At 39.2% G+C, this 24930-nt stretch overlaps 1 protein-coding gene across 7 annotated transcripts in view; it reads left to right on the forward strand.

Annotated features, from left to right (window-relative positions):
• Positions 1–23780, forward strand: part of kmt2e (lysine (K)-specific methyltransferase 2E) — a 39931-nt gene extending 16151 nt beyond the window's left edge. For 2 of the 7 annotated variants that reach the window (XM_032589097.1, XM_032589099.1), the window contains exons 3-25: positions 2022–2136; positions 4046–4275; positions 4359–4498; positions 4849–5030; positions 5124–5162; positions 5835–6035; positions 6119–6249; positions 6563–6680; positions 7543–7652; positions 7735–7987; positions 9254–9352; positions 13765–13836; positions 14210–14395; positions 15545–15871; positions 16865–17164; positions 17971–18121; positions 18794–19023; positions 19097–19153; positions 19665–20231; positions 20651–20880; positions 20966–21045; positions 21836–21915; positions 22007–23780. In XM_032589097.1, coding sequence (XP_032444988.1) covers positions 2022–2136; positions 4046–4275; positions 4359–4498; positions 4849–5030; positions 5124–5162; positions 5835–6035; positions 6119–6249; positions 6563–6680; positions 7543–7652; positions 7735–7987; positions 9254–9352; positions 13765–13836; positions 14210–14395; positions 15545–15871; positions 16865–17164; positions 17971–18121; positions 18794–19023; positions 19097–19153; positions 19665–20231; positions 20651–20880; positions 20966–21045; positions 21836–21915; positions 22007–22831 — 4723 coding nt within the window. In that variant the 3' untranslated portion in view covers positions 22832–23780. The remainder of the gene's footprint in view (positions 1–2021; positions 2137–4045; positions 4276–4358; positions 4499–4848; positions 5031–5123; positions 5163–5834; positions 6036–6118; positions 6250–6562; positions 6681–7542; positions 7653–7734; positions 7988–9253; positions 9353–13764; positions 13837–14209; positions 14396–15544; positions 15872–16864; positions 17165–17970; positions 18122–18793; positions 19024–19096; positions 19154–19664; positions 20232–20650; positions 20881–20965; positions 21046–21835; positions 21916–22006) is intronic. The other 5 variants (XM_032589100.1, XM_032589101.1, XM_032589102.1 and 2 more) reach the window with 5 other exon arrangements.
• Positions 23781–24930: the final 1150 nt, after the last annotated feature.

A 24930-nucleotide genomic window follows, 5' to 3' on the forward strand; every position in this document is an offset into this window, starting at 1 on the left:
TGTCTACTACTGTATTTCTAATATTATATAAGAAGTATGTAAGTAGTTAAATGAAAAATATGTAGAATGTTCCAAGTTTTTACCCAAATAATCAATTAGTAAAGTAATGGTTAGCTCCTACTTCATCTGAGCATAAAAATAAAACTGTAGCTGTATTTTCCACCCAATAAACTCTTTCTTTAGTCATGCTAAACAGTTTTTATTCAGATTAATCACTAGCATGAAGTTTCCTTTGGTGTAAATGAAACCGACTTGCACTTGCAGCGTGTGTAATCTGGCAGTTGATCTGTTCTGTTCACACACCCCTCGGGCCGGCGCCGCCTCCAGACCTCATGCTTGCTCGTACGTTTTCACTTTGACAGCGACGAGCCGAGCGGTAATACTCACAGGAAGTGTTGCACAGAGCTCGATCAGCGTGCAAGAGCAGCAGAACGGGCCGAGGAGGGCTCACACAGGTACCGTAGAACCGCATTAACTTGGGAATTACAGGTCGAGGAGGCCGGGTTGAACTTTTGAGTCGCTGCTTGACTCTTTCCTGGTTGTAAAGTCGTTTATCTCGAGCCGTTCCCACGTAGCCATGCCTGTTGGAGTTTTGTCCTGCCTGCCAGGTTCTGTTTTTTGTGTATGAGAGCTTCTTTAAGTGTCATGAGACAGAGCAGCAGAGAAAATGTGCTCATCAGCTGCCACACATACTCTGCTGTGCTTATTTTCCCACAGATCGGAGTGATTTCTCTACAAAACTCAAGTGTGTTTTCACTTGACTAAACGTAGATCTTTTATGAGCGCTGCTCCTCCTCATGTTTCCCTCGTTTTCTCTTTTGTTTTCTCCTCTTCATACCTGACCATGTTGTCGCACCATTCGTTTTTCTTTTCTTTTTTTGCCAGTTCCACTTCCCTCTTTTTCTATTAGCTCCCCTGCAGCAACTGAAGACCAGATCAAAACCATCAAAATAAGGGTTGGTTGGCTTCAGAAACTGGTTCTGTCGGCTTGGGGAAAGCTGTTCTACTGGTTTGACGTGAATCGCTTTGAAACAAAATTATGCGTTTGTTGTTGCCTTCCTTGTACGTGAGTTTGAAGATAAATGTGTGTCTTGTTTCTGCACTTTTAGACGCTTTATTTGACTGACATATTAAAGCATGGAGGTCCAAAATGCGGCCTGGGGGCCATTTGTGGCCCTTGAGATGATTCTCTGTGGTCCTCGTATGCAATTCAGGAATAGCACAAGTTTATTTCACCATACGCTTAAAACAGATGGAAGTGAAGCGATGCAGATAAACTAAACTTAAGAAAAAACACAAATCAATTTTTTTGTTTTAATTTTAATTTCATCGTATGTAACACCAAAAACATTTCATAACGTTTACTCAAAAGTAGAAATGTGGCACAATAACAAGAGGGTTTTAAAAAGAAAGAGGTCTGTTGCAATAAGTCAATCAATTGCATGTTAAATTTAAACAAACTCGATCATTTCTATTTGTGTGATTTATCATTTTCCTCTTTTCTACCAGAAACTGGATGATAAAAGTCTAAAGTCTGGTGTTTTTTTTCTCAATTAATTCCTTTTTTTGAAGGACAATTTTGTTTACAGAGACTTCAAAATTCATTTTACTTGTTGTTTTATTTTGTATATTTAAAATGTCTTCCAGTTCCAGTGTTGAATGTTCATCATAGTTTAAAGTTTGATTTTTGATTTTTGCATTACTAAACCATTATATTACTTAAAATACTTTCAAAACAACAACCCAAAAGTTTATCACAGTAACTTCTAGCCTAGTTTCACCATGTTACTGTAGCCTGCAAATTGTTTTACAATAGAATTGTTTTTGCATTTTTCATAACAAAAGAGATAAATGAAAAATTTTGTTGCTACTTTTAACTCTGATTGCTAAAAGTTTAAAGAATAATTTCCTGCCACCTTTACCTTCCTGGTTGAGCAACACACCTGCTAATCAAACATCTTGTTGCGATTTCACAGTTATTGGCTCGTTTTTCTGTGAATAACGTTTCCGTTTCTCGCCAGCAGACCAGAATCAGTGGAGGCCAGCCCCGTGGTGGTGGAAAAGTCCAGCTACCCACACCAGATTTACAGCAGCTCTTCTCACCATTCCCACAGTTACATCGGCCTGCCTTACGCTGTGAGTACATCGCTTTGATTTCATTATTAGTAATGAAACCTGTCTCTGCACACAAATAAAGGAGACTCAAAAGAGACCAGCTCCTGTTGTTTTATCAGATACTTGATAATATGACGACTTACAGATGGAACAAAGAAATTAAATTAGTTTTTCTGGAAGAAAATTTAACTGATTTCTACAATAAAAATCCTATTTATTTTAATTGTAGACATTCGTGTCTTAAATGTACCCAATATTTCAACACTATAAGTCTTAGAATATATTAATATTAAATTTACACTGCAAAACACAAAATATGACCAAGTTTTTAATCTAGTTTCTTGTGCAAATGTCTTAGTACCCATCAAAACTAACTTTTCAACAAGACACAGGAGTCAATAATTCCTTAATATTGTTCAAAAATGACTATTTCCACTAATAATAAGATATTTTTTCCCATAAGTGAAATAATCTACCATTGGAAGTAGTCATTTTTCAACAATATAAAAGGGATTATTGACTTAAAACAAGCTATTTCTTGATGAAGCATTAGTTTGAGTTAGTTTTGTCTCCTAGTGCATAAATATATTCACAGTCGAAACTAGAATTGTGTTTTTGCAGTGTATACGTTCCTTCAGTCTTTCCTTCCTCCGTCAGTGTTTATTTCTTTAATTTTAGAAAGTCTGCATTGGTTTGGTTTGTCATTTTTGCACAGGAGTGTTATGAAGCTGTGACAAAAGCAAATAATACTGAAAAGCAATAAACTCTGTAAAAAAAACCAACTTTTAAAGCTTTTGTTTAATAGCTATTGATGAATTCTGCTACTAAAACTGGAATTTTCTTTCTTCATCATGGAATAACGAAAATCAGAGTCCAAACATTTAAATCATCATATTCCTAAAAAAAAGTGTGAAATTAAACTTTCAGAAAACCTGCTTTAATAAGATCAAGGGAATCAGTAAAAGATCGAGTCATGTGAACTTAATTAACTCTGCATTTTATTTGGACTTCTACTCCAATCAAACATGAAAACAATGTAATCATTAGAAACAAAAGCTCTTATTTCTGCAGAGACTGTTCTACTCGCTGCAGCTTTGATCTGATCGCAGTTTAAACATGTTGGTCTTTAATGCTGTTTGAATTAAAACGGTGGAAGAAACTGTAGGTTTTCTCCTCCTGCTGTTATCTGTAAGCTAAAGGACACGTGTTAGCATCTCCGTCCCCTTTCACAGCAATACAGAGAGGAGGCTAACTAGAGTTAGCCCGCCCTTCATGCAAAGATCTTCAGTAGCAGACAGATGCTGATACCGAACGCTTTGTGGCTGTTTTGAGTTTTTCTGAGAACTGAGCAGTGTCTTCAAATCTTAAGATAAAGGAATAATAATAATTAAAACAAAAATAATAATGACACAAATAAATAAAATAAAATGTAAAATTTTTTAAAATTTTATTAATCATAAAATCACCATAATATGCTTCCTCCTAAAATATTATAAATATTCTTATTACTATTGTATTTTAATGCAATAACTAATAATTTATTATTATATACTAATAATAATTAGCATATAGCTAGCATTAGCCCATTAGCTAACAGGCTATGGTTATATTATGTACTAATTATAATATAAATAATTTTTTTGTTATTAATATAAATATCATTTAATATTTATATTTAAAATATTATTTATTTATTATTTATATATTTTTTCTATATTTTATATTTAGTCATATTTAAATCACAATATCACACTTTTTATAAATTTTATATTGCTTAGTGTTATATTTTTATTTACCAATATTTAAAGCTTTGGATGGAATAACTGTAAGCATATAAGCAATTTCCCTTTGGGGATCAATAAAGTATATTCCATCTGTATTTATTTGGATGCTCATCCTTTACATCCTCTGCGTATTTTTTTATTTTCAGGACCATAATTATGGGGCGCGGCCCCCACCGACGCCGCCAGCCTCCCCTCCGCCCTCCATGTTGATCCGACAGGGAGAGGTGGTTCCCTTCGGTTCCGGGCCCCAAGATGAAGCGTCTCGGGGCACAACGCTCAGCACCTCTGAAGACAGCAGCTACGGGACCGACATCACCCGATGCATCTGTGGCTTCACCCATGACGACGGCTACATGATCTGCTGTGACAAGTGCAGGTAAAAAAACTGCTTGATTCAACTTTAAAGACACTAAAAATGGAGATAAAGTTTTTAAATTCATCGTTTTGTTTTTTTTTTAGTGCCTGGCAGCACATAGACTGCATGGGCATCGACAGGCAGAACATTCCTGAGACCTACTTGTGCGAACGGTGCCAACCGCGACATCTGGACCGAGAGAGGGCCATCCTGCTTCAGACCAGAAAGAGAGAGTGTTTATCTGGTGAGCGGCACCGAGAAAAACATGAAAATGATGAGTCAGTGGCTGAAACTGTTGCTGTTCTGAAAGCTGGGTTCAACTTGTGACGTTAGAGATTTTCTCCAAGAGTCCAAAGATGCTCAGTTCTGCTTTTCTGGCTTCCTTGCTGCAGTAAACGGCCAACAAAATAAATTTTCCAAGCCTGATTTTAGCCCACAGTGACACCTGCTGGATAAACACCAAGCTACACCTTTGTAACTCATTGTCTGGCAAGCAGCTTGTTCTATTATTGCAACCCGACTGGCTTTTATTTTGCCTGCAGCAGCTGCAGCTTTTTATAGCTCGGTATGTTTGTAACTTCTCTGCTTGTTCAGATGGGGACACGAGCGCGACGGAGAGCGGAGATGAGGTTCCACTAGAGCTCTATTCCACCTTCCAGCACACACCCACCACCATCACGCTGACCACAGGCCGCCTTGGCAACAAACAGGCTGATAAGAAGCGCAAAAAGAGCGGTGACAAAGATCCGCCGGCCTCTTCTGCCCGCGCCAAGAAGGTCAACTTTCACTCGTTCTGCTACAATAAGCAGATTTTGATTCAAAGTATTTGAAACTCATTTTAACTCTGAACCTGATTGGTTTCTTTGTAGGCCTTCAGAGAGGGGTCCAGAAAATCCTCTAGAGTGAAGGTAAACGCACAAAAAACACAAATGTTATCCTTCTAGGAGAACGATTACTCGATTAATCAATTATTCTGGCAATTAATCGGTTAATCATATAAAAATCCAACATATTCTGCTGTTTTTTTTACTTGACCTTTTTCTTACAATAGCAGAAAGAATTAAAAGTTGCAAAGAAACAAATAATTTAATCCCTTTTAAAATAAGAAAATAAACATTTTATTGCCTAAAATGCAACAAAGCAGCATTCTTATTGGCTTCATGATTTGTAGCAAAGGATGCATCTGCAAATGAAAGAATAGTTCTAACAATACAATGTAGGGCCAACCTACTGACTACATTCTGGGTCAAACGATTAATAATTGAATACAAAAGATTGTTAATAAGAGATTTTTTTTTTTAAATTTGAACCGGTGAAGCTTAAATTATGCCACTTTCGGAGTTATTTTGGTCTTAATTCCAAAATGTTTATATTTTTTATGCAGTTTTGGTTTATTTTCTGCTCTGAGTGTGCCATTCTTTTAGCAAATAGTCTTTTTTTGAGTCTGTATGCTCCGGTTAACGATTAATCGATCCCTTATGGAGTTGATGATTACTTCAATAATCGATTAACCATGAAAAATAACGATTAATTACAATTAATCGTTTCAGCTCTTCTGTATTAACTGTTTTCCCTCTCAGGGTGCCGCTCCGGACACGGAGCCAGCGGAGTACCCTTCTATGTGGGAGAGTAAAATCAAGACGTGGATGGAGCGTTATGAAGAGGCCAGCAGCAATCAGTACAGCGAGGATGTCCAGGTGCTGCTGCGCGTCAAAGAGCAAGGCGACGGCAAGAACTTGGCGTACAACACACACCCAGCCTCCTTCAAACCCCCAGTGGAGGTAGTTTGTAGTTTGTTTTGCCTGTTTTGGGTTACCGTCCGTCTCTCATCTTTTGCTGATGTCAGATTGTTTATGTTGCTCAGAGTCAGGTTCAGAAGAACAAGAAGATCCTCAAAGCAGTGCGGGACTTGCCTCCAGACTCCCTCATCATCGAGTACAGGGGGAAGTTCATGCTTCGGCAGCAGTTTGAGGCCAACGGTTACTTCTTCAAGAGGTCGGGGAATCCTCATTGCTTTTAGTTAACATGTGGAGTTCACTGCTTTGCAAAGCTGTTCATAACCCTTTAAATTTGTCTCATTTAGACCACAAACTCTAAGTAGCAATCTTAAAAGTGTGGCGTTTGCTGTTTCCCCGAACTGCAAACATGTCTTTTTTCACATTACTTCATTTATCACATGAAAAATCCTAACAAACTGCATAATAATTTGTTGTTCTGTATCAAAATCAGGGTGTGAATACTTTTGCAAAGCCATTTACGTGAATTACTCTGCTGGATGTTTATTTATTTTTTTTGTTTTCCTCCTCAGGCCTTATCCATTTGTTTTATTTTACTCAAAATTCGACGGAGTGGAGATGTGCGTGGATGCTCGCAGCTTCGGTAACGAAGCGCGTTTCATCCGTCGTTCCTGCACCCCCAACTCCGAGGTACGTCAAGCAGTGCAGCGGTTGAATATTTCACCAAAATCTTTCACACGTGGATACAAAGTCCTAATTTGGCACAGATGTTATCAGAGGGAAGAAAAAAAAAAGTTAGCCATTGAAAAAGCCAGGATGGCCGACAAGGAACCTTTATTTTTGCACTAAATTTGCCAATATTTATCACAGATAATTACTGTGATGTCAGGAATGTAAGCTCCGCTAATGCTAAGCTGCTAAACCCATAGAAAAATTAGCAGAAGCTAACGCTAAACTGCTAAACAAATTTAACGATAAGGGGAGGCTAATGCTAAATCAATAAACACTAAACAATTAGCAGAAGCTAATGCTAAACAAATAGGAAAATTGGTGGAAGCTAATTTGCAGCTTCCAGCAAGCTGCAAATTTTCTAAGCACATAGAAAATTTAGCAAAAGCTAAAGCTAAGACTCTAAACAAATAGTGGCTGTGAGACCCTTTAACAATAAAGTCAGTTTCTGATTTTGCTTCATATTATTTATTTATTCCAAAAAGACAAAAAGTAAAAACAAGAAAAATAAATTAAAACAAATTATTATACTATTAAGTTAATGTTGTATAAATATGTTGAACGAATAAAAAAACACAATGTGTGACATGAAGTTCTTCCAAGCCATGAAAATTGTTCACACTTTTTGACATTGATTTAAAATCTCAAAAATGGCGGCCATCTTGAAAAATGTCCATCATCCTGAAATTCAAGTGAAAAATATAATATCCAACCACTATATCCAACATGATTATTTTTTACAGTGATATGCTGCAGTAGCATCTTAATGAGTAAATCTATTTCTTATCATTTTTTTGTCCCGTTGTTTTAATAAATCTTCCAGGTGCGGCATGTCATTGAGGACGGCATGCTCCATTTATACATCTATTCCCTGAGGCCGATCTCCAAAGGCACGGAAATCACAATCGGCTTTGATTTTGATTATGGCAGCTGGTGAGTGTAGCAAATAATCAAAAATAGCAGAAAAGGTCATTTTATTCTTAAGCTTTATCATATTTCTTCTTCTTCTTTTCAGTAAATACAAGGTAGATTGTGCCTGTGTGAAGGGGAACCAGGAGTGCCCGGTGCTGAAGCACAACCAGGAGCCCACCGAGAACCTGAGCGTCAGCGGGAGACGCAGGGGCAGCCGCAAGGACAAGGAGTCGGTCCGAGACGACCCGGGTCAGAACCAGAACGTGGCTCTGGACGGCGAGGGGAAGGGGAAGAGTTTAGGAGACGGAAAGCAGAGGAAACTCTCCCCGCTGCGGCTCTCCATCTCAAACAACCAGGCAAGTTCAAACGACAGAATCCATGTTTCCTCCTCACCGCCACGACCCACTCTTCACGTTTCCAGGGTTCGTACGACTTCTGGAAATCCTGGAAAGTGCTTCGTTTAGGTGTTTTCAAGGTTTGGAAAGTGCATGATATTCAAACTATAGCCTAGCGTTTGATTAAAAGCCTAAATTTACCAGATATTTTCAGACACCTGATTTAACTGTCTGAAATTAAATCAGGCTAAACTTGTTAGTTAGGATTACTAAAATTATTTCTATTTTCTTGCATTTTAAACATTTAATTTGAGCAGGAAAGTAATTTATTTTAACACAATTTGTTTGGATTCTTTCTATTTTAATTACTATGTGTTATTCCTAATGATTTATTAATTGTATTATATTTTATACATTAAGCGTCGTTGAAATTGGGAATTGTTTTGGGTAAATTATAGTGTTTTTTATAGTAGTACAGGGTGCATTTCAAAATATAAAATAATGTTTTAGCCTAAATTTGGAAAACTTTACATATAGTTGAAACCAGATATTTAAAGATAATAAAAAGACAACTACAATATTTTTTTTCCCTCAGTGTCTGAAGTGAAATCTGATTAAACTTTTCTTGTTTCAGGTTACTTAGAATCACCAAAATAATTTCTATTTGCTAAATGTCAGAGAACTTAAGAATATTTTTATTTTTAGATTTTTTTGTAACTTTCAGGTGTATAAGGTGAGTGTAAAATCTCTTCCTTGCTGTAGAACAAAGAATACTATCACAAAAACGTATTAACACATATATACATATGTATAACATATATTATATATAATATATATACTTGTGATGCTTTTGAAACTTACCTTGAAAATGCTTGAAAGGTCTTTGAATTTTACCGTGTGAAAAGTGTATGAACCCTGAATTTTGTTCTTTTTAAAAAACGTTCGTTGTATATATTGTTTTTTATAATTGTCGTTGCTCATCATGTATTGTTTTCCCTTGTTTTCCCATCATCCTTTTATGCATTCACACAATCCTAATTTAAAGTCTTCACACAAAATGATTCATTGAGGCTAAGGTTGTTTTTAAAACACAATTCTTGACAAATGAAGAAAGAAAAGTGCATAAACGGCCCTAAAAATAAAAAAAAAGCAGCAAATTGAAGAAATTTCCCCCTTTACACCTTCTCCTCAGCCTTTCCCTGTCTCCCTCTAGTCTGTAGTCAGGCTGAATTTTCAGCCATGATGAGAAAAAAAATGGCCATACACGGCTCTCCCCTCCTCTTACAGGATCCTGAGTTATTTGAGGATCTAGAAGACAAAACCTCCGTTAGCAATGAAGTAGAGATGGAGTCAGAGGAGCAGATTGCAGAGAGGAGGAGGAAGATGGTAAGTGTGCAAAGTGAGGGACTTGAGCTTCTTTTTCCATGCAGCTGCCCAGCAGAGAGTAAAAAATAAAAGTAATGGTGATAAAAACCAAATTGTCCCCTGATGCTGCTCCCTGTCTGCTGAGGGCTTTTGGACGGGAGCCGCGTTCCTGCTGTAGTCTAAAACTCAGAGGTTTGCACCAACGCAGCTCTGCATTTATACGTTTGTTTTGGTTTTTCATGGGTTTATTTGAACCATTTTGTTTTCCGGGTAGGAATAAGTTTGAGTTTATTGATTTATTCATTCCAACATTAGTCTTAAAATGTTTTGGTCACTAAATTCAGGTGATGTCACAATTAATCGCATGATGATTACTCTGATTAATATTTGTTGAAGGGCATTTTTGCTCATTCTCTTGGTCATGTTCATCTCATCTGAGAGAAATTTGTCTTGGAAGTTGAAGCAAGATTATAAGTTGTTAAAAATCAGTTTTGTTGTTTGTTTGGGATAATTACCCAACGTTCAAATTCAAAAATACTTTATTAATCACAAAGGGAAATTAAATAATAAAATTTTATTATTAAATGAAATTTTAATTTTATATTTAATTTTACTATTAATTTAATTAAATAATTCTGGATGTGAATTAGTGGTGAAATTGAAGAATTTAGACTCGCCCCTCAGCATGATTCCACCACTACTGTGCTAGGTAAAATATTTGTGGCAAAAATAGCTAGAGCGTGTTGCTTTTAGAGTGGTAAATATTGAAACGGAATGGTTCAAATGAATCCAATAAAAGCCACAATGGATGACCTTGATGTTGCGTTTGTGTAACCTTCTGACTCCAACTGTAGCCTCCTCTTCATCACTCATCTCTGCTACATCGCCCACCACTATCGGCACCTTTGTTGCTCTTCTGCTCATTATTTTGCCCTCCTTCAGCTTTGACGTTTGTTTGTTTTTTTTTCTTTCAACATTGAAGCTTCAAGATTTATTTATTTTTTTCCATATTTTCCTGACTATTTCTTTTTAAACGACACATAAACAGTAATTTCCCATCATCCATTGGAGCGATTCCTGAGTTCATTACAGCTTCATCACTGTCTAAAATGGCCTGTCGTGGTATCAACCACTCCCTGCACTTGCTGCCAAATGGCCTCATGTCCCTGAGAGATGGGGATCACACACACACACACCCCCACACACTGGAAATTACCCTGCAGTCAGCTTCATTTTACACTGTGGATTTAAGGTGTAAAACGCTGACTCATCTTTGGGCAACATACAGTTGTTCTAATCGGCAAAAGAGATGGATAGATTAAGGGTGGAGGAGGGGGGATGACTTTAGCATTACCAATGAGCTGCTGTCTGTGGACAGAGCTGCAACAAACAGGCTAGCATTCACACACAATCAGTAACTACTGTAGAAGATGTTAGTGGTTGTTGCAAAACACAGTGCTGCTTATGTAGTCACCACTGGTTTAAGAAGCATTTAGTTGGCACAATTCAAGTGTTGATATGGCATGATAGTAATAACATTAGCATTTTAGCTCATTTTTAAATGGAAGCTAACCTACAGAATTAGGTAAGGCAATGCTAGTTAACATGCTATTGACAGGTAATTTTAGCGTATGCACTATAGGGTTGCACAACTTCATGCGTTGACTAGTTGCTGTGATGTCATAGAAATGGAAGACAAATTGCCTCACAGGCTTGATTAGGTATTTTTACAGCAGATGTTGACAAAAGACCACTTAGATAAAAGTCTAGCTAGCCCACATGCTAGTGACAGCAGTTTAGCTAAGCATAGCATTTGGCATTTTGCATATTCACTGCTGTTAGCATACAGAATGGTGCAAGGCAATGTTGGTTATCATAATAGTAATAAACCTCATGTAAAAGTTAGCATTTTAGCTAACCTTAGTTTTAGGTTACTTTAGCGTATGCACTACTGTGTGCATACTGGATAGTCAACATAATAATTATAGCTCTCATGCTAATGTCAGCATTTTAGCCAATTCAAATATTAAAGCTAAACTTAATCTACTGAATGGGGTAAGTCACTGTTGGTCAACTTGATAGTAATGGCCTATTAGCATTAGCCTTATTAACAAATAAGGCAATGCTGGCTACTTTGTTAATGATAACCTACATGCTTCTGAATGAAGTAAGGTAATGTTTGCCAACTTGCTAGTGTTAGCCCACATGCTATGGACAGCATTTTAGCTAACCTTAGTAGTGTATACATTATTTGTATACTATATGGTGTAAGTCGATGTCAGTCAACATGCTAGCGAAAGCCCTCATGCTAACATTAGCATTAATTTTTGTATAAAAGCTAAACTTATTGAATGGAGTAAGTATGCACTACTGTTGGCCAACATGCTAGTAGTAGCATTCATGCTAATGTTAGCATTTTAGCTAATTTTGATATTAAAGCACAGGGTAAACTTTTGAGTAAAGTTAAGTAATATTAGCTAACTTGCTAGTGATAGCCCACATGCTATTAGCAGCATTTTAGCTAACTTTATGCACTACTGTATACATACTAGATGGAGTAAGTCACTTAGTCAACATGATAGCAATAGCCCTCATGCTAAACTTATTGTTTCAGTTAATTGTGGTGGGTTGATATGGACTCAGTTCTCAATACAATATTTTATGGTATTTAAGTGACAATGATAAAAGTGAAGCTAAAATGTCTTATTGCTAATACATCCATAAAAACATGAAACTGCTCTGAAGTAAAGCCTGCCACATGTCTAATCCTGCAGTGCACATGTTATTTTTAGGTGTGCTGTTATTCATATGCAAATGTTGACCCACAACCACTCCATTCAGTCACATTTTCAAGTATTTTCATATTTATTGGCACTCACTCTATCTAGGGATTCCTATCAGTTATAGCTTACCAACATTAATAACATTCCTGTAATATTTTCCACCTGATAGGAATAGATGACCATAACCCATCTATAACTGCCAGATCTGTTCTTTAAACATTTTCCATCAGTGGAGCAACACTTGAGCTTCTCCTTTAACAATTTAAAGGATTGGAGGATCTCTGGCTACTCTATTAAGCGATCATTAACCCCAAAGGTTGATTTTTGTTTTTTTCTGTGGTATTTAGCCGCCAAACGTTTTGGATCATGTAGTGGTGATAATACAGGCTTGGTGATATGAAGATGCAACTCTTTGCTGTCTTTCTATATCAGTGAAAATTAGAGATATCACCTGCCTCACCATCCTCCTCTCTGTCTGTGGTGCCAAAAAAACTCGGATCCTTGTCCAGTTTAGTTTATTATTCTGCAAGTTGAACATTTTTATCTTATTTTAGTTGTTTACAACAGGGACATCCAAACTTTTGGTCACATTAGCCAAAATCATTAGCTCAAAAGTACTTAGAGGCCAGAAAAATATAATTTAAAAAAACCTAAATATTATGATTTATTATCTATTCAACAATAAACTAAGCATGAACCATTTTAATTAAACAAGTAATTTTTTGTAGGAACGAGATCATAAATCCAAAATGCCATATGGTTTTTCTCTGGTTGCTTTTTATTTTGGGCTTGATTAAAGAAATTTTACAGAAGTTTTAACACAGCAATTGAAAAATTATTTGGGCGCAACCAAGTGTACTTTAGCGTATAAGTCAATCAGTAGATTTGGTCTCAGTTACCATGACAATAGACGGAAAACAGAAAGCTTGAAAAAGATGACCACTTTGTGTTGCAACTATCATTTTTTGTAAGCAAATTTTAATTTAAAAGTTATAAATTTCTCCTAATTCATTTGAATTGTGGTCTGGGGCCACACAAAATCAGCCCAGGGCCCAAAAATGTCCCCCAAACCCTGGTTTGAACACCCTTGGTTTAAGGTCAACACAAATCAAATGGCATGTTTCCCATTTTGAAGAGTAGTTAGCAAAAATAGCACATTTATACCCTTAAAATTATTAGTCAAATTTGAATTAAAAATTGAGATTTTTGGAAGTAGATTTTAATTGAAAAGCTGTAGTTTTGTTCTACTTTAATGTATTCTGGAATTATGGTCGATTGGCGGCCAAATCGACTGAAATTGGTCAATTTTGGCCGCTGAAACTAGTCCAGCGGCCAAAATGTGGCTCCCGGACCCTACCTTGAACACCGCCGATCTAAAAGATTAGATGCTTATTTAAACCAGTAGCTTCAGGTTTGATTTTCCACACCAAAATTAGTCTAATTTAAATTAAAAATTGAGATTTTTAAATTATAACTGCACATTATTAGGCTTTTATGCAGCACATGAGCGCTTAGCGACAGTTAGCATTCCTTCAGGGTACCTAAGGTATCTTTGGCACCCAGAATAAATGTATTTTCTGCCAGACGTGGCGAATGTTTGCGGAGAGCGTTGCTTCTCTAAACTGGGCTGTCTCTTCATTAAACATTCAGGCCAACCCAGCCGAGCAGTCCCATCTCCCTGTCGGGGCGGCTTCAAGCTGGAACGGGCCAAAACTGAAAGAGGTAAACTCGACCCCATACATAGCCAACATCATTCCAGGGTTCACCTCCACCAAATCGGCTCGTGGCGAGCTAACCCCGTCTGTTTGGTGGCGTGGATCTTTCTCTAAATGGTGGAGGCAGTTTCCATGTGAAGCGCTCAGCGGGACATTTTGAACAATCTGGAGCCACTTTTTCACACCGCTTTTCCTACTTTTGGGTTTCTTTATTTGCATCTATCGCAAACCTTTCCCCTCCCTCCCAACTATCTGCATTTGCATCTCTGCGCTCCCTTAGAGTCGCTTTTGCTGTGTTAACCCTTTGTGGCTTCAGGGGGTCGTTAGATGCTAATGACTGTGCCGTTTTCCTCCCAAACCCCGCGCCCGAATCACCTCAGACCCGAGAGGAGCGGAAGATGGAGGCAATCCTGCAAGCCTTCGCCAGGATGGAGAAGCGGGAGAAACGCAGGGAGCAGGCGCTGGAGCGAATCGGCAGTGTGAAGACGGAAGTGGGCGGCCGCAGCGATATCAAAGAGGAACCGCCGGCCACGCCAGAAACCGTCGATTCTCCAGCTGTCATGCAGGTAAGGACAAAGATAAACAAAACAAAAGAATAACTTCTCTAGAAATATCTTAAAAACCTGTTTCAGGTTTTATACAGGGATTTGAAATAATTTAAAATACTTTAAATTCAGTTGTTTGATTTCTAGTTGAAGTTCAAAGTCAACAAACAAAGTGCAATCTAATATTTGATTAAAAGCCTGAATTTACTGTTGAAACCAGATTTTAACACACCTAATTAAAAATATTTGTTTTCTCGCTGTCTGAAGTTAAATCAGATTTTCTTGTTTTAGGTTAGTTAGTCACCTAAATTATTTATATTTGCTACATGCCAGAAAACATAGCAACATTTTTTATTTTTATGTATATTGTAGGAAGGAAGGTCGTTTTAACACAATTTGTTTGGATTATTTAAGTTTATTGAATATTTATTATTCCTAAGGACTCAGTGACATATTGATAGTCTTATATTTTGTACGTTAAACGACTCTTTTGAAAACAAATTTTTAATCTTATATTAATGATCTGTTCTCAGACCAATCAGGTGAAAGAGAGACATTTCAAAAATATTTTAGTTTCTCTTTTCCCTGCTGTAAAATGTGGAATAATACCATAAACAAATATTAATAACAGTAAAAAATATATATTTATAATAGTGAATTGAAATCTTTTTTTTACTGGAAAAGTGTGAAGACTTACCTTGAACACTGCAAAAACACAAAATCTTACCAAGTATTTTTGTGTAGTTTTTAGTTACACTTGAAATAAGACAAAACTAATTTACAAGTAACTTTTCAGAAAGATATAAGAACCTGATTTAAGTCAATTATTCCTCAATATTGATGAAAAAGTTCTAGTTGGCGGATTTTTTAACTTATAACAAGACGAATTTCCCATGTTGTGAGTGAAATAATCTGCCAGCGGAACTAGAACTGGATTGCTAGGCAACGCGCTGGGCTTGGCTGGTGTTGCTAGGTAATGGCGCCAGTGGAACTAGCACTTTCTCATCAATATTAAGGAATTATTGACTTAAAACAAACTTCTTTATCTTGATGAAAGTGTACTAAGATATTTACACTAGAAACTAGACAAAAATACTTGGTAAAATTTTAGGTTTTTGCAGTGAAAATGCTTGAAAAGTGCCTGAATGAACCCAGCTGTTTATGTTTCAGCCGCCTCTTGAAATAAAGGAGGAGCCCGGACTGAAGCCTGCCAAGGTGAAACCGTCTCGGAACAGAAAGAGCTTCTCCAGGAACCGGACTCACATCGGGCAGCAGCGACGGCGCGCGCGCACCATCAGCACCTGCTCCGACCTGACGCCCACCTCTCCAGCCGAACCTGTGGAGCCTCCAGCCACCGAAACGCCAGAAGGAGAGACGCCGATGGCTCCAGAGCCTGAAGCAATCCCCTCCCACGTCCCAGAGAGCAGCCCTCCACACAGCAGCTCGCCGGCGCCGGACAGAACCCGCACCGGCAGCAAGAGCTACAAAACTAAAAAGGTTAGAAACGAGATTAGTCTATCAATTAATCGATTAATCAAATATAAAAAACTGGCAAGTTCTGCAAATTTTCATTTAGAAATACATAAAATACAATTAACAAATTGAATTCCTTTTTAAAATAAGTACATAAAAATTGTATTGACTAAAATGCAATAACAAAGCATTCTTCTAGTGAACATTTGATCATTTGTAGATTAATTGACTGATTTTTGCATTAATTGGATAGAAAGATTTACTTAAAAGGAGACTTTGATTTTTACAGAATTTGAACAAGGTGAAGTTAAAACTGGGCAGAACATATTTACAACATTTTGTTAATCTTAAATGCAATATTTATTTTTTTTGTTCAGACTTGGCTTAATTAATCCTCTGACTGTGTTGTTCTGTAATCAAATAGCCTTTTTTGAGTCTCCAGTTAATGATAAATCGATTAGTAAATTAGATAAAGTTTATTTCATTAATTAATTAATCACAATTAATTTGATTTATCACTTCAGCTGTAAAATGTATGCTTTAATTTGGCTCTAAATATTGCAGTTAACGATTAATCAAGTTCAAAATTAGTAGATTATTTCACAACTCAATTAATCACAATTGATCTGACTATTTATGCTTTAATTTGGCTTTAAATACTGCAGTTAACGATTCATCAATTACTAAATTAGTTAATGATTATTTCAATGATCGATTAATCTCATTCATCCAAATACTATTTGCTTTAAATACTCCAGTTAATGATTAAACAACTACAAATTAGTTGATGTTTATTTCAATAATCTATTTATCATGATTAATTGTTTCATCCCTAATATTTATGCTTAAAATTGCCTCTAAATACTCCAGGTATTGATTCATTGATTACTAAATTAGTTCATGATTATTTGAACAATCAGTTAATCACGATTAATCATGTGTTTCGTCTTGATTTCTTTAAGAAAAACCCTTCAAGCAGCCAGATAATTCACCCCTCTGTCAAACTCTTGTCCCCAGCACTTTGTGAGCGAGTGGGTGGGGGAGAAACAGCAGGACCGCGGCAGCGTCCGAACGCCAGAACCGGTCCCGGACCGGCCGCTGAGAATAAGCAGTGACCCAGAAGTACTCGCCACGCAGCTGAACGCCTTACCAGGCATGACCTGCTCTCCGCAGGTGTACAGCACGCCCAAACACTACATCCGCTTCTCGTCGCCGTTCCTGGCAAACCGCAGCCCGACCACGCCCGGCGTGCCCACCGGGAGGCGCCGCTCCAGGGAGCTGCCGGAAACGCCCCCGACCAGCGGCTCCTGTAAAAAGGTACCAGAGCCAGTTCTGAAGAACCTCCTGTCTGGGTGTAATGAAGTTATTTAACATTTTCAATTTGTTTTCATCTGACAGGCCAATTATAAACGAATGCATGGAAAGAAAGTGGAAAGAAAACAAGGCATCATATTTGAAAAGATTTTTGCTTTTTGCTAAATAAATTGTGGTTTCTTAAAAATTACTATTAATTTTCTAAAGTCGATATTTAATCTTCCAGCTTTCTGATTTGAACAGATCCTCCAGGATTACTCCACGTTTTAGCTCTGTACATTTTTCCATCATCTTTGACTTGCTTCCCCACAGCATGGTGCTGCCACCACCATGTTTGACCATGCATGCAGCCCAAAAAGTAAAAATTCCCCAAATCTACTTCCACATGTTTGATGGATTGTACGAAAATTAAATGCTGTTGCAGCTCATTTTATCCAAATTTCTTTAAATGGTTTTCGTAGATGCTGATTGTAGCAGTCTGTGTTACAGTGGTTCTAAAGAAACCTCTAACTGAAGACTGATGCTGTACAGCTCAGGTTTTTGAGACAATATTTCACAGTAACATGTCCTGGATGACCCCATCAGCTAATAATAATAATAATAATAAAGCATGTCCTTTCACAACTTTAAACTATTTTCTGTTGGTCTGTCACATAAATTCCATGGATGTTTGTTTTTCAGATGACAAAATTAAACAGTTTTGTGCCATAATCTTGTCTAAAATGATAAAATCTTTGAGTTTAGGAATATTTTGTAGCAGCTGCTATTTTTGTTTACTAATTTTGTTTTTATCTTTTCCTTCTGTGCAGCGATGGTTGAAGCAGGCTCTGGAGGAGGAAGGCTCCACTAGCCCCGCCAGACGGCCCAGCCTTTTTCTGCCCGGCGACGGGCCGCTGAGCCCCTCCGTTAACGGAGACTCAGACAGTCCGCTGCTCTTCAACGGCACTTGCTCACTTCCAGGTGGCCATTTTGTTTATTTTTAACACTTTCTTGTTAGTTCTTCTGGAATATTCCATATTTTTTACCATTTGATGGAAAGATTTTAATTTAAAAGTCGTAGTTTTGTCCTAATTTATTTGATTTCTTATTGAATTGTGGTTGATTGGCCATATAAAATAACATAAAAAAATGGCCTCTGTACCTCACTTTGAACACATTTGGTTTAAAATGAACTCTTATCAGTCTAATGTGAGTGGCATATTTCCTATTTTGAATAGTGGATAGTAAAAATAGCACATTTATACCCCAATGTTAACATAAAATCAAAACAACCCAAAATTAGTCAAATGTAAATTAGAAACGTCTATTTTTATAAGTAGAATTTAATTTATAGGTTGCCGTTTTGTTCTACTTAATTTATTCTGGAATTATGGTTGAATTGTGGCCACATAAAATCAGTGTAGGTGCCAAAAAGGGCCCCTGTTCCCTACTTTGAACATCCTCAATCTAAAAGATTTGATGTTTATTTAAATAAGGAGCTTCAGCTTCAGCATGTTTTTTTTCCCAACTAAATTAGGTTTTTATCTTTTTACTACCAGCTAAATCAGTCATTTAAAAACCGAAATCCAGACATGTGGATGTTTAGGAACCTGAGTGTGTAGAAGTTTCTGACCCAATGCCGCGTTCCTCCAGAATTGCCGACTCCCCTGAAGAAGCGACGGCTGAGCCCGCTGGACGCCTGCATATCGGAGAGCTCGACGCCGTACGGCTCGCCCTGCGCCACGCCGACACGGGCGGACCTCTCCGAGCCGTCCGTGGCGCCCGGCCTCCTCGCCACCCCGCCCCGCCCCCGGACCGAAGAGCCCGCCGCGGAACCGGCCTCCAGCAATACCCCGACGCACGCACTTAACGCCCCTCAGGAGGTACGGAGGCGCCGCCGAGGATTCTGCCTGTTCTGATTAAAAATGGCAGCTGAGTTTGTTTCCTGATCCGCAGACCGAGTCTTCAGAGGAAAACTCACCAGAGGTCAGTCGGAAACCCTCCGTGCAAGAGGTGAGGCGCTTCGACTCAACACTTTACTGCCTGCCAAGTTTGAGACGGTTCGACCGTTTTTAAACTTTTTGTTGATTTTATGTATTTTTCAAATCTGAACAAGTTTGAAAAAACCTAAATGCATCTGCATATCCATCCATCTAACTGTCTGTCCATTTGTCCATCCATTCATCCATCCGTCTCTGTCCATCCATCCATCTGTCTGTCCATCCATCTAACTGTCTGTCCATTTGTCCATCTATTCATCCATCCGTCTCTGTCCATCCATCCATTTGTCTGTCCATCCATCCATCCATCTAACTGTCTGTCCATTTGTCCATCTATTCATCCATCCGTCTCTGTCCATCCATCCATCCATCCGTCTCTGTCCATCTGTCCATTAATCTGTCCGTCTGTCCATCCATCTATCTAATATCTTTAAAATATGGATTGTTATTAAAACAATTAAGTTCAAATCTGAGTGTTTTTGTGCCAGAGGTCATGTGACGCTGATTGTCTTCGTCCCTCGCAGGCTGATCGTCCTCCGTCGTTAGCGTCCTCTCCATGTCACCGAACTCCGGTCTCAGATGGAGCGTCTTCAGACGTCAAGCTTCCTGTCCCAGAGAGTCCGCAGCTTCCCGCTCCAGAGTCTGTGGACAGCGGAGAGGAGAGGACGGACGCCGCGCTCCCAGACGCCGCCGTCGAGGCTGTTTCGTCTGCAGATGCCTGCCCTTCCTCCTCATCCTCCTCCTCCTCTTCCTCGTACCCGGGCTGGATCAAAAGCCCAGACAGAGGCCTGGCCGGACCAGCTTGTCTGAACTTCTCCCCGGTCAACTCTAACCTTCGGGACCTCACCCCGTCTCACACGCTGGAGCCTCTGGCAGCTCCTTTCAGGCCGGAGCCGCCGGCCGCTGGGACGCCAGCAGCGGTGGCGGCGGCGGCGGGAACGGCGGCGCTGTCCAGCTCCCAACCGCCGTTCAGCGAGGCGCAACTGTTCTACCCCTGCTCCGAAGAGGGCGGCTCACTCGTCTTCTCCCGGTCGCTGAACGGCGACAGCGAAGGAGGAGGGTCCGCGCAGAACCCACCGCAGAGGAAGAAGGTCAGAGGTCACGTCTACTGTCTGCAATGCAAGATGTTTGTAATTTTACCCAGATTGGGATTAATCCATCATTCATCCATCTATTCATCCACACATTTATTCACCCATTTATCCATCCAACTGTCCTTGTCATCCTGTTGATCTTTCAGCAAGCGGCCTTTTTTTTTGAGTCCGTATTCTCCAGTTAATGATTAATTGATTACTAAATCAGTGATCAGAATTGATTCATCACAATTAATCTGATTAATCATTTAATTTCTAATAGTTATGAGTTCAATGGTCTTAAATGCGTGGTATCTTTTGAAATTTGAGTTTGGACCTGACAGTTAGCTAAACGCTGCCCCCTCCTGGTAGATTTGAGTCGTGCCTCCGCCTCGCGGATCAGAGCCTCCACCGACCGAGCTGCTCTGTTTTCCCAGGTTTCCTTGCTGGAGTACAGGAAGCGGCAGCGAGAAGCTCGCCGCAGCGGCTCCAAGACCGAGTGCAGCTCTCCGGTTTCCACTGTGCTGCCGCTGGCCATGGATTCGTTCCCCGTGGCTCTGGAGCCCGCCAGCGAGCCGCTGCCGTGCAGTGCCGCCGCCGTGAAGGAGCCTCAGGCCAGCGAGGAGGCCGAGGCGTCTGGAGAGAAGGAGGGCGGCGAAGGCCAGTGGTACGTTCCCTCTGTTTGGAGTCACTGGCACTGGATGACTTTTAGCTTCATATTTACTGAACTTGTTCCTGATGTTCATCATCAGGACGTCGTCGACCTCAGTGGAGCAGGCCAGGGAGCGCGGCTACCACAGAGCGCTGCTGCTCAGCAAAGATAAGGATGGAGGTACAGATATATTATTAAAAAAATATTTATTTTTTATTTTTTTATTTATTTTAGTAATCAAATTAAATTTTATTTGTATGGCACATTTCAGCAGCAAGGCATTTCAAAGTGCTTTGCATCATAAAAAGACAAAAATATAGTATCAATTATTCAATAATCAATTTTTCCATTGATTACTCAGACGATTTACCGATTAATCGAATAAAAACGTTGACACATTCTGCATTTTTTTCATTTAACTACTTAATTCTTTCTTATATAAAATTACAAATAATTTAAAATATTGCATTTTAGGCAATGAAATTTTTATTTTCTTGTTTAAAATTTGAACTGAAGTTTTCATTTGCATAACAGAGCATTCCTTTAGCATGATGGTTTATAGATTAACAGATTTTTTAATTAACTAATAATTTCACCACAAAAAATTCTTAATAGGAGATTTTGTTCGGGGTTTTTTGTATATTTTTTGTCCAGTTTTGGCTTAAGTAATGGTCTTATTGTGTTGTACTTTCAGCAAATTCCCCTTTTTTCAGTGTCCAGTTAGTGATTAATCAATTACTAAATTAGTTGACGATTATTTCAATCATCACAACTTTCCTTCATTTATTTGGGGAAAACTGAGTATGTAGCTTTGGCTTAGTATTTGCTTTAAGTATGTTGCTTTTTCAGCATATATATGAGTGCTCCAGTTAACGATTAATCGATTACTCAATTAGTTGAAGTTTATTTCAATAATCGCTTAATCTGATTAATCGTTTCAGTCGTAAAGTTTCTGTTTCTGTTGCATCAGATGGGGAACCAGAAGGAGGCGACACACCGGCACTACGAGACTGTGCATCTCCAGTCCTCCAGAAAACTCCAACCCACACCGTAAGACGCCGCCGGTTCTGGTTCTGATCCGTAGATTGACTGAAGGTTGGCGTTAAAATAAGAAACGTTTCCTGTTCTTTCCTCGTTGCAGCCATGCTCTCCTGGTGCTCTCTCCCAGCCTGCCGGTCGGCCGCTAAAGGATGAAGACGGCGACGCTCAGCTGTGGTTGGCGAATCCCAACAGCAAGCCTGCTGGGCCCAAACCCGCCCCCCTGACCCCGACCAAGCCGCCGCCACCGCCGCCCTCCTCCCCGGTCCACTACCCGAAGCCAGTACCGCAGGGTTCCCCCTACCGCAGCCAGAGGGCTCTGTTCCCCTCCCAACCTCCCGCCCAGCCGCCGCCTCAAACCGGGCCGGCGGCGTTCCCCCAGTTCGGCACGCAGTCGGCGCCCCCTCCTCCCCCGCCGCCCCCTCCGGCTCCGCCTGCCTCCCCCGCCTACTTCTCTAACCAGAGCCCTGCCCCCGCCGGGCCCTTCGCCGCCTTCAAGCCGGCCGTCGCCCCCTCCTTCCCGCCGCACGGCGTCCACTATCAGGCTGCCGCCGCTGCGCCCCCACCGCCACCCCCTCCCCCTCCTCACCCGACGCTGCTTCACCTGCAGCCACCGCAGCTCCTGATGACCTCACCGCCACCGACACAGCAGGCGGCGGCTCTGACGCCCCCACCGCCGCCGCCGCCTCCTCCCCCCGCCTCAAACCCCCACCACTACCAGTTCCAGACGGCCATGATGCACCCTGGCGCCGCGGCAACCGCCTCCCCCTCCTACCCGCCGCCGCTGCAGCAGACCGGACTGCCACCACCCCCCCCTCCACCGCCGCAGCAGCCCGCCGCCGCCCAAATGCCCCCTGGCCCCCGCGGCGCTCCAGCGACCTCGAACTCCTTCCACAGCTCGGGGTACCTGAGCACCGGCTGGCACTGACCTCTGACCCCTGTGAACTGTTCAGCAGGGTGGGGCGTGTACTATAAGCTGTAGATACGTTTTTATGTTTCTGAACACGCGGCCAGTGGAAAAACAGCTGATTGTGGGGTTAAAGGTCACATTAAAGGACAAACTCTGGGAAGGAGGAAGAAACTATAAGAAAATAAAGATGGCGGACGATCCCCCTGGTGCTCATTGCCCCCCTCTCTCTGGCCTACATTTCTGATTTTTATTTTTGTTTTTTTTTTACAACATCCTCTCAGATGGAGAGGAAAAAGTTCTGTTCCTGTTGTAATTCCCGCTCTGGACATTCCAGCCTCTTCCCTCCTGATATCCGTCTTCTACACTGTAAAAACTCAAAGTCTCAAAGTATTTTTGGTCCAGTTTCTGCTGCACTTATATTAATTCACTTGAAACAACAAAAAACTAACCTAAAAGTAAAATTTTACCAATAGGAGCTTTTTAAAGTAGATAATTCCTTAATATTGATGAAAACTTACTTATTCCACTTGTGAAATTGGGAAACATGTTTTATAAGTGAAAAAATCTACTTTTTATCAATGTACAAGAATTATTTATCTTATAAAGACATTAGGAACCAGGGTTGTTCAAAGTGAGGCGGCCATTTGTGGCCCTCAGACTGATTTTTTTGTGGCCCCAACTCCAGTGATATAAATTTGTTACATTTTTTCATTTTTAGTCTGAATAAGTTCATTACTGACATAATTTTCTAATGATGGAAAATGTTAAATACTAAATTTAGTCAGATTTTTACTGAAAAAAATAACATTTTCTGCACCAAACTAATTTCAGGTTTTTTGAAAGTAAGTGATCCAAATTTTATTCTTGTAACTGAGAATAAATTTCTTCAATTGAATTAAAAGTGCTATATAGTACATTTTAAAATTAACATCACTCTCCTATGAAAATAAATTTATTTTAAAAACTTGGCTACTTTTTTGCTTTTTTTTTTCTTGACCCACACAATGAAAAGTTTGAACACCTTTTTTTAAGTCAATAATCCCTTAAAATTGCTAAAAGAAAGAAAAGAAAAGTGAGTAAAATTTCACATTATTTCTCTACTAACAGAAAAAATGTATTTTCATAAGTAAAAAAAAAAAAATCTGCCAGTGTAATTTACACTTTTTGTCAATATTTAAGAATTATTGACTTAAAACAAGCTTTATTTTTCTGAAAAGTTCCTTTTAAGTGATTTTTCAACAAGATAAGTGAATAATTTCCTTATATTGATACAAAAGTATTATATCCACTGGCAAATATAAGTGGAGAATATAAGAAGTAGAACTTTTTCATAAATAAGAATTTATTTACTTGCAAGCTTTTATATCTTGCTAAAATTTACTTGTAACTAAATTGCAAGTAACTTTTAACAAGATATTTCAATAATTCCTTAATATTAATTTAAAAAAAATACTACTTACACATGGAACTAAAATGTTTTCATCAATATTAATGAATTATTTAGTCAAAATAAGCTCCTATATGTTTCTAAAAAGTTAGTTTTTGTCTTTTTTTCAATCGTTTTGAGATTTCTTGAGTATAAACGTCATAAAAATACTTTGATAATTTGAGTTTCTGCAGTGCGTCTGTCGTCAGCAGCTCTGTACACAGTTTATGTTTATTCTAGTGGCTCAATATAAAAGCTTTTTGTATAGAGTAAAAAAAACAACAAAAAAAAAATTATTTTTTTTAATCTTCTGTCTAACAAATATCTGTTCACCGCTGCAGATTTAGGAAAGATCGGCGAGCAACGCCCATTGCTGGAGGCTCAGAGTGTGTGTAAATGAGTGGGTGCGTGTGGGTGTGTGTGTGTGTGTATGGCAGCTTAGAGGAGTGATTTTTGCGGGCAGATTGGACTCACAAGTCGGACGTCAGCGGTTTATTTTTGAATATCAATGGTTATTTGTAGAAAGTGTAATTTAATGTATAGGTGGTTACTTCAGCTTTCACCAGAAACAGGTTTTGTAAATATTCTTCTGCTTTTCTTTTTCTATGCTTGTACAATTTGCTCTCATCCGACCCCGATGACCCGACCCATAAACTCACATTTTAAGATATGGTTGTAAATATGAACGCTG

Source organism: Xiphophorus hellerii, chromosome 17 (genome assembly GCF_003331165.1).
Source record: "Xiphophorus hellerii strain 12219 chromosome 17, Xiphophorus_hellerii-4.1, whole genome shotgun sequence".
NCBI classification, from domain to species: domain Eukaryota; kingdom Metazoa; phylum Chordata; class Actinopteri; order Cyprinodontiformes; family Poeciliidae; genus Xiphophorus; species Xiphophorus hellerii.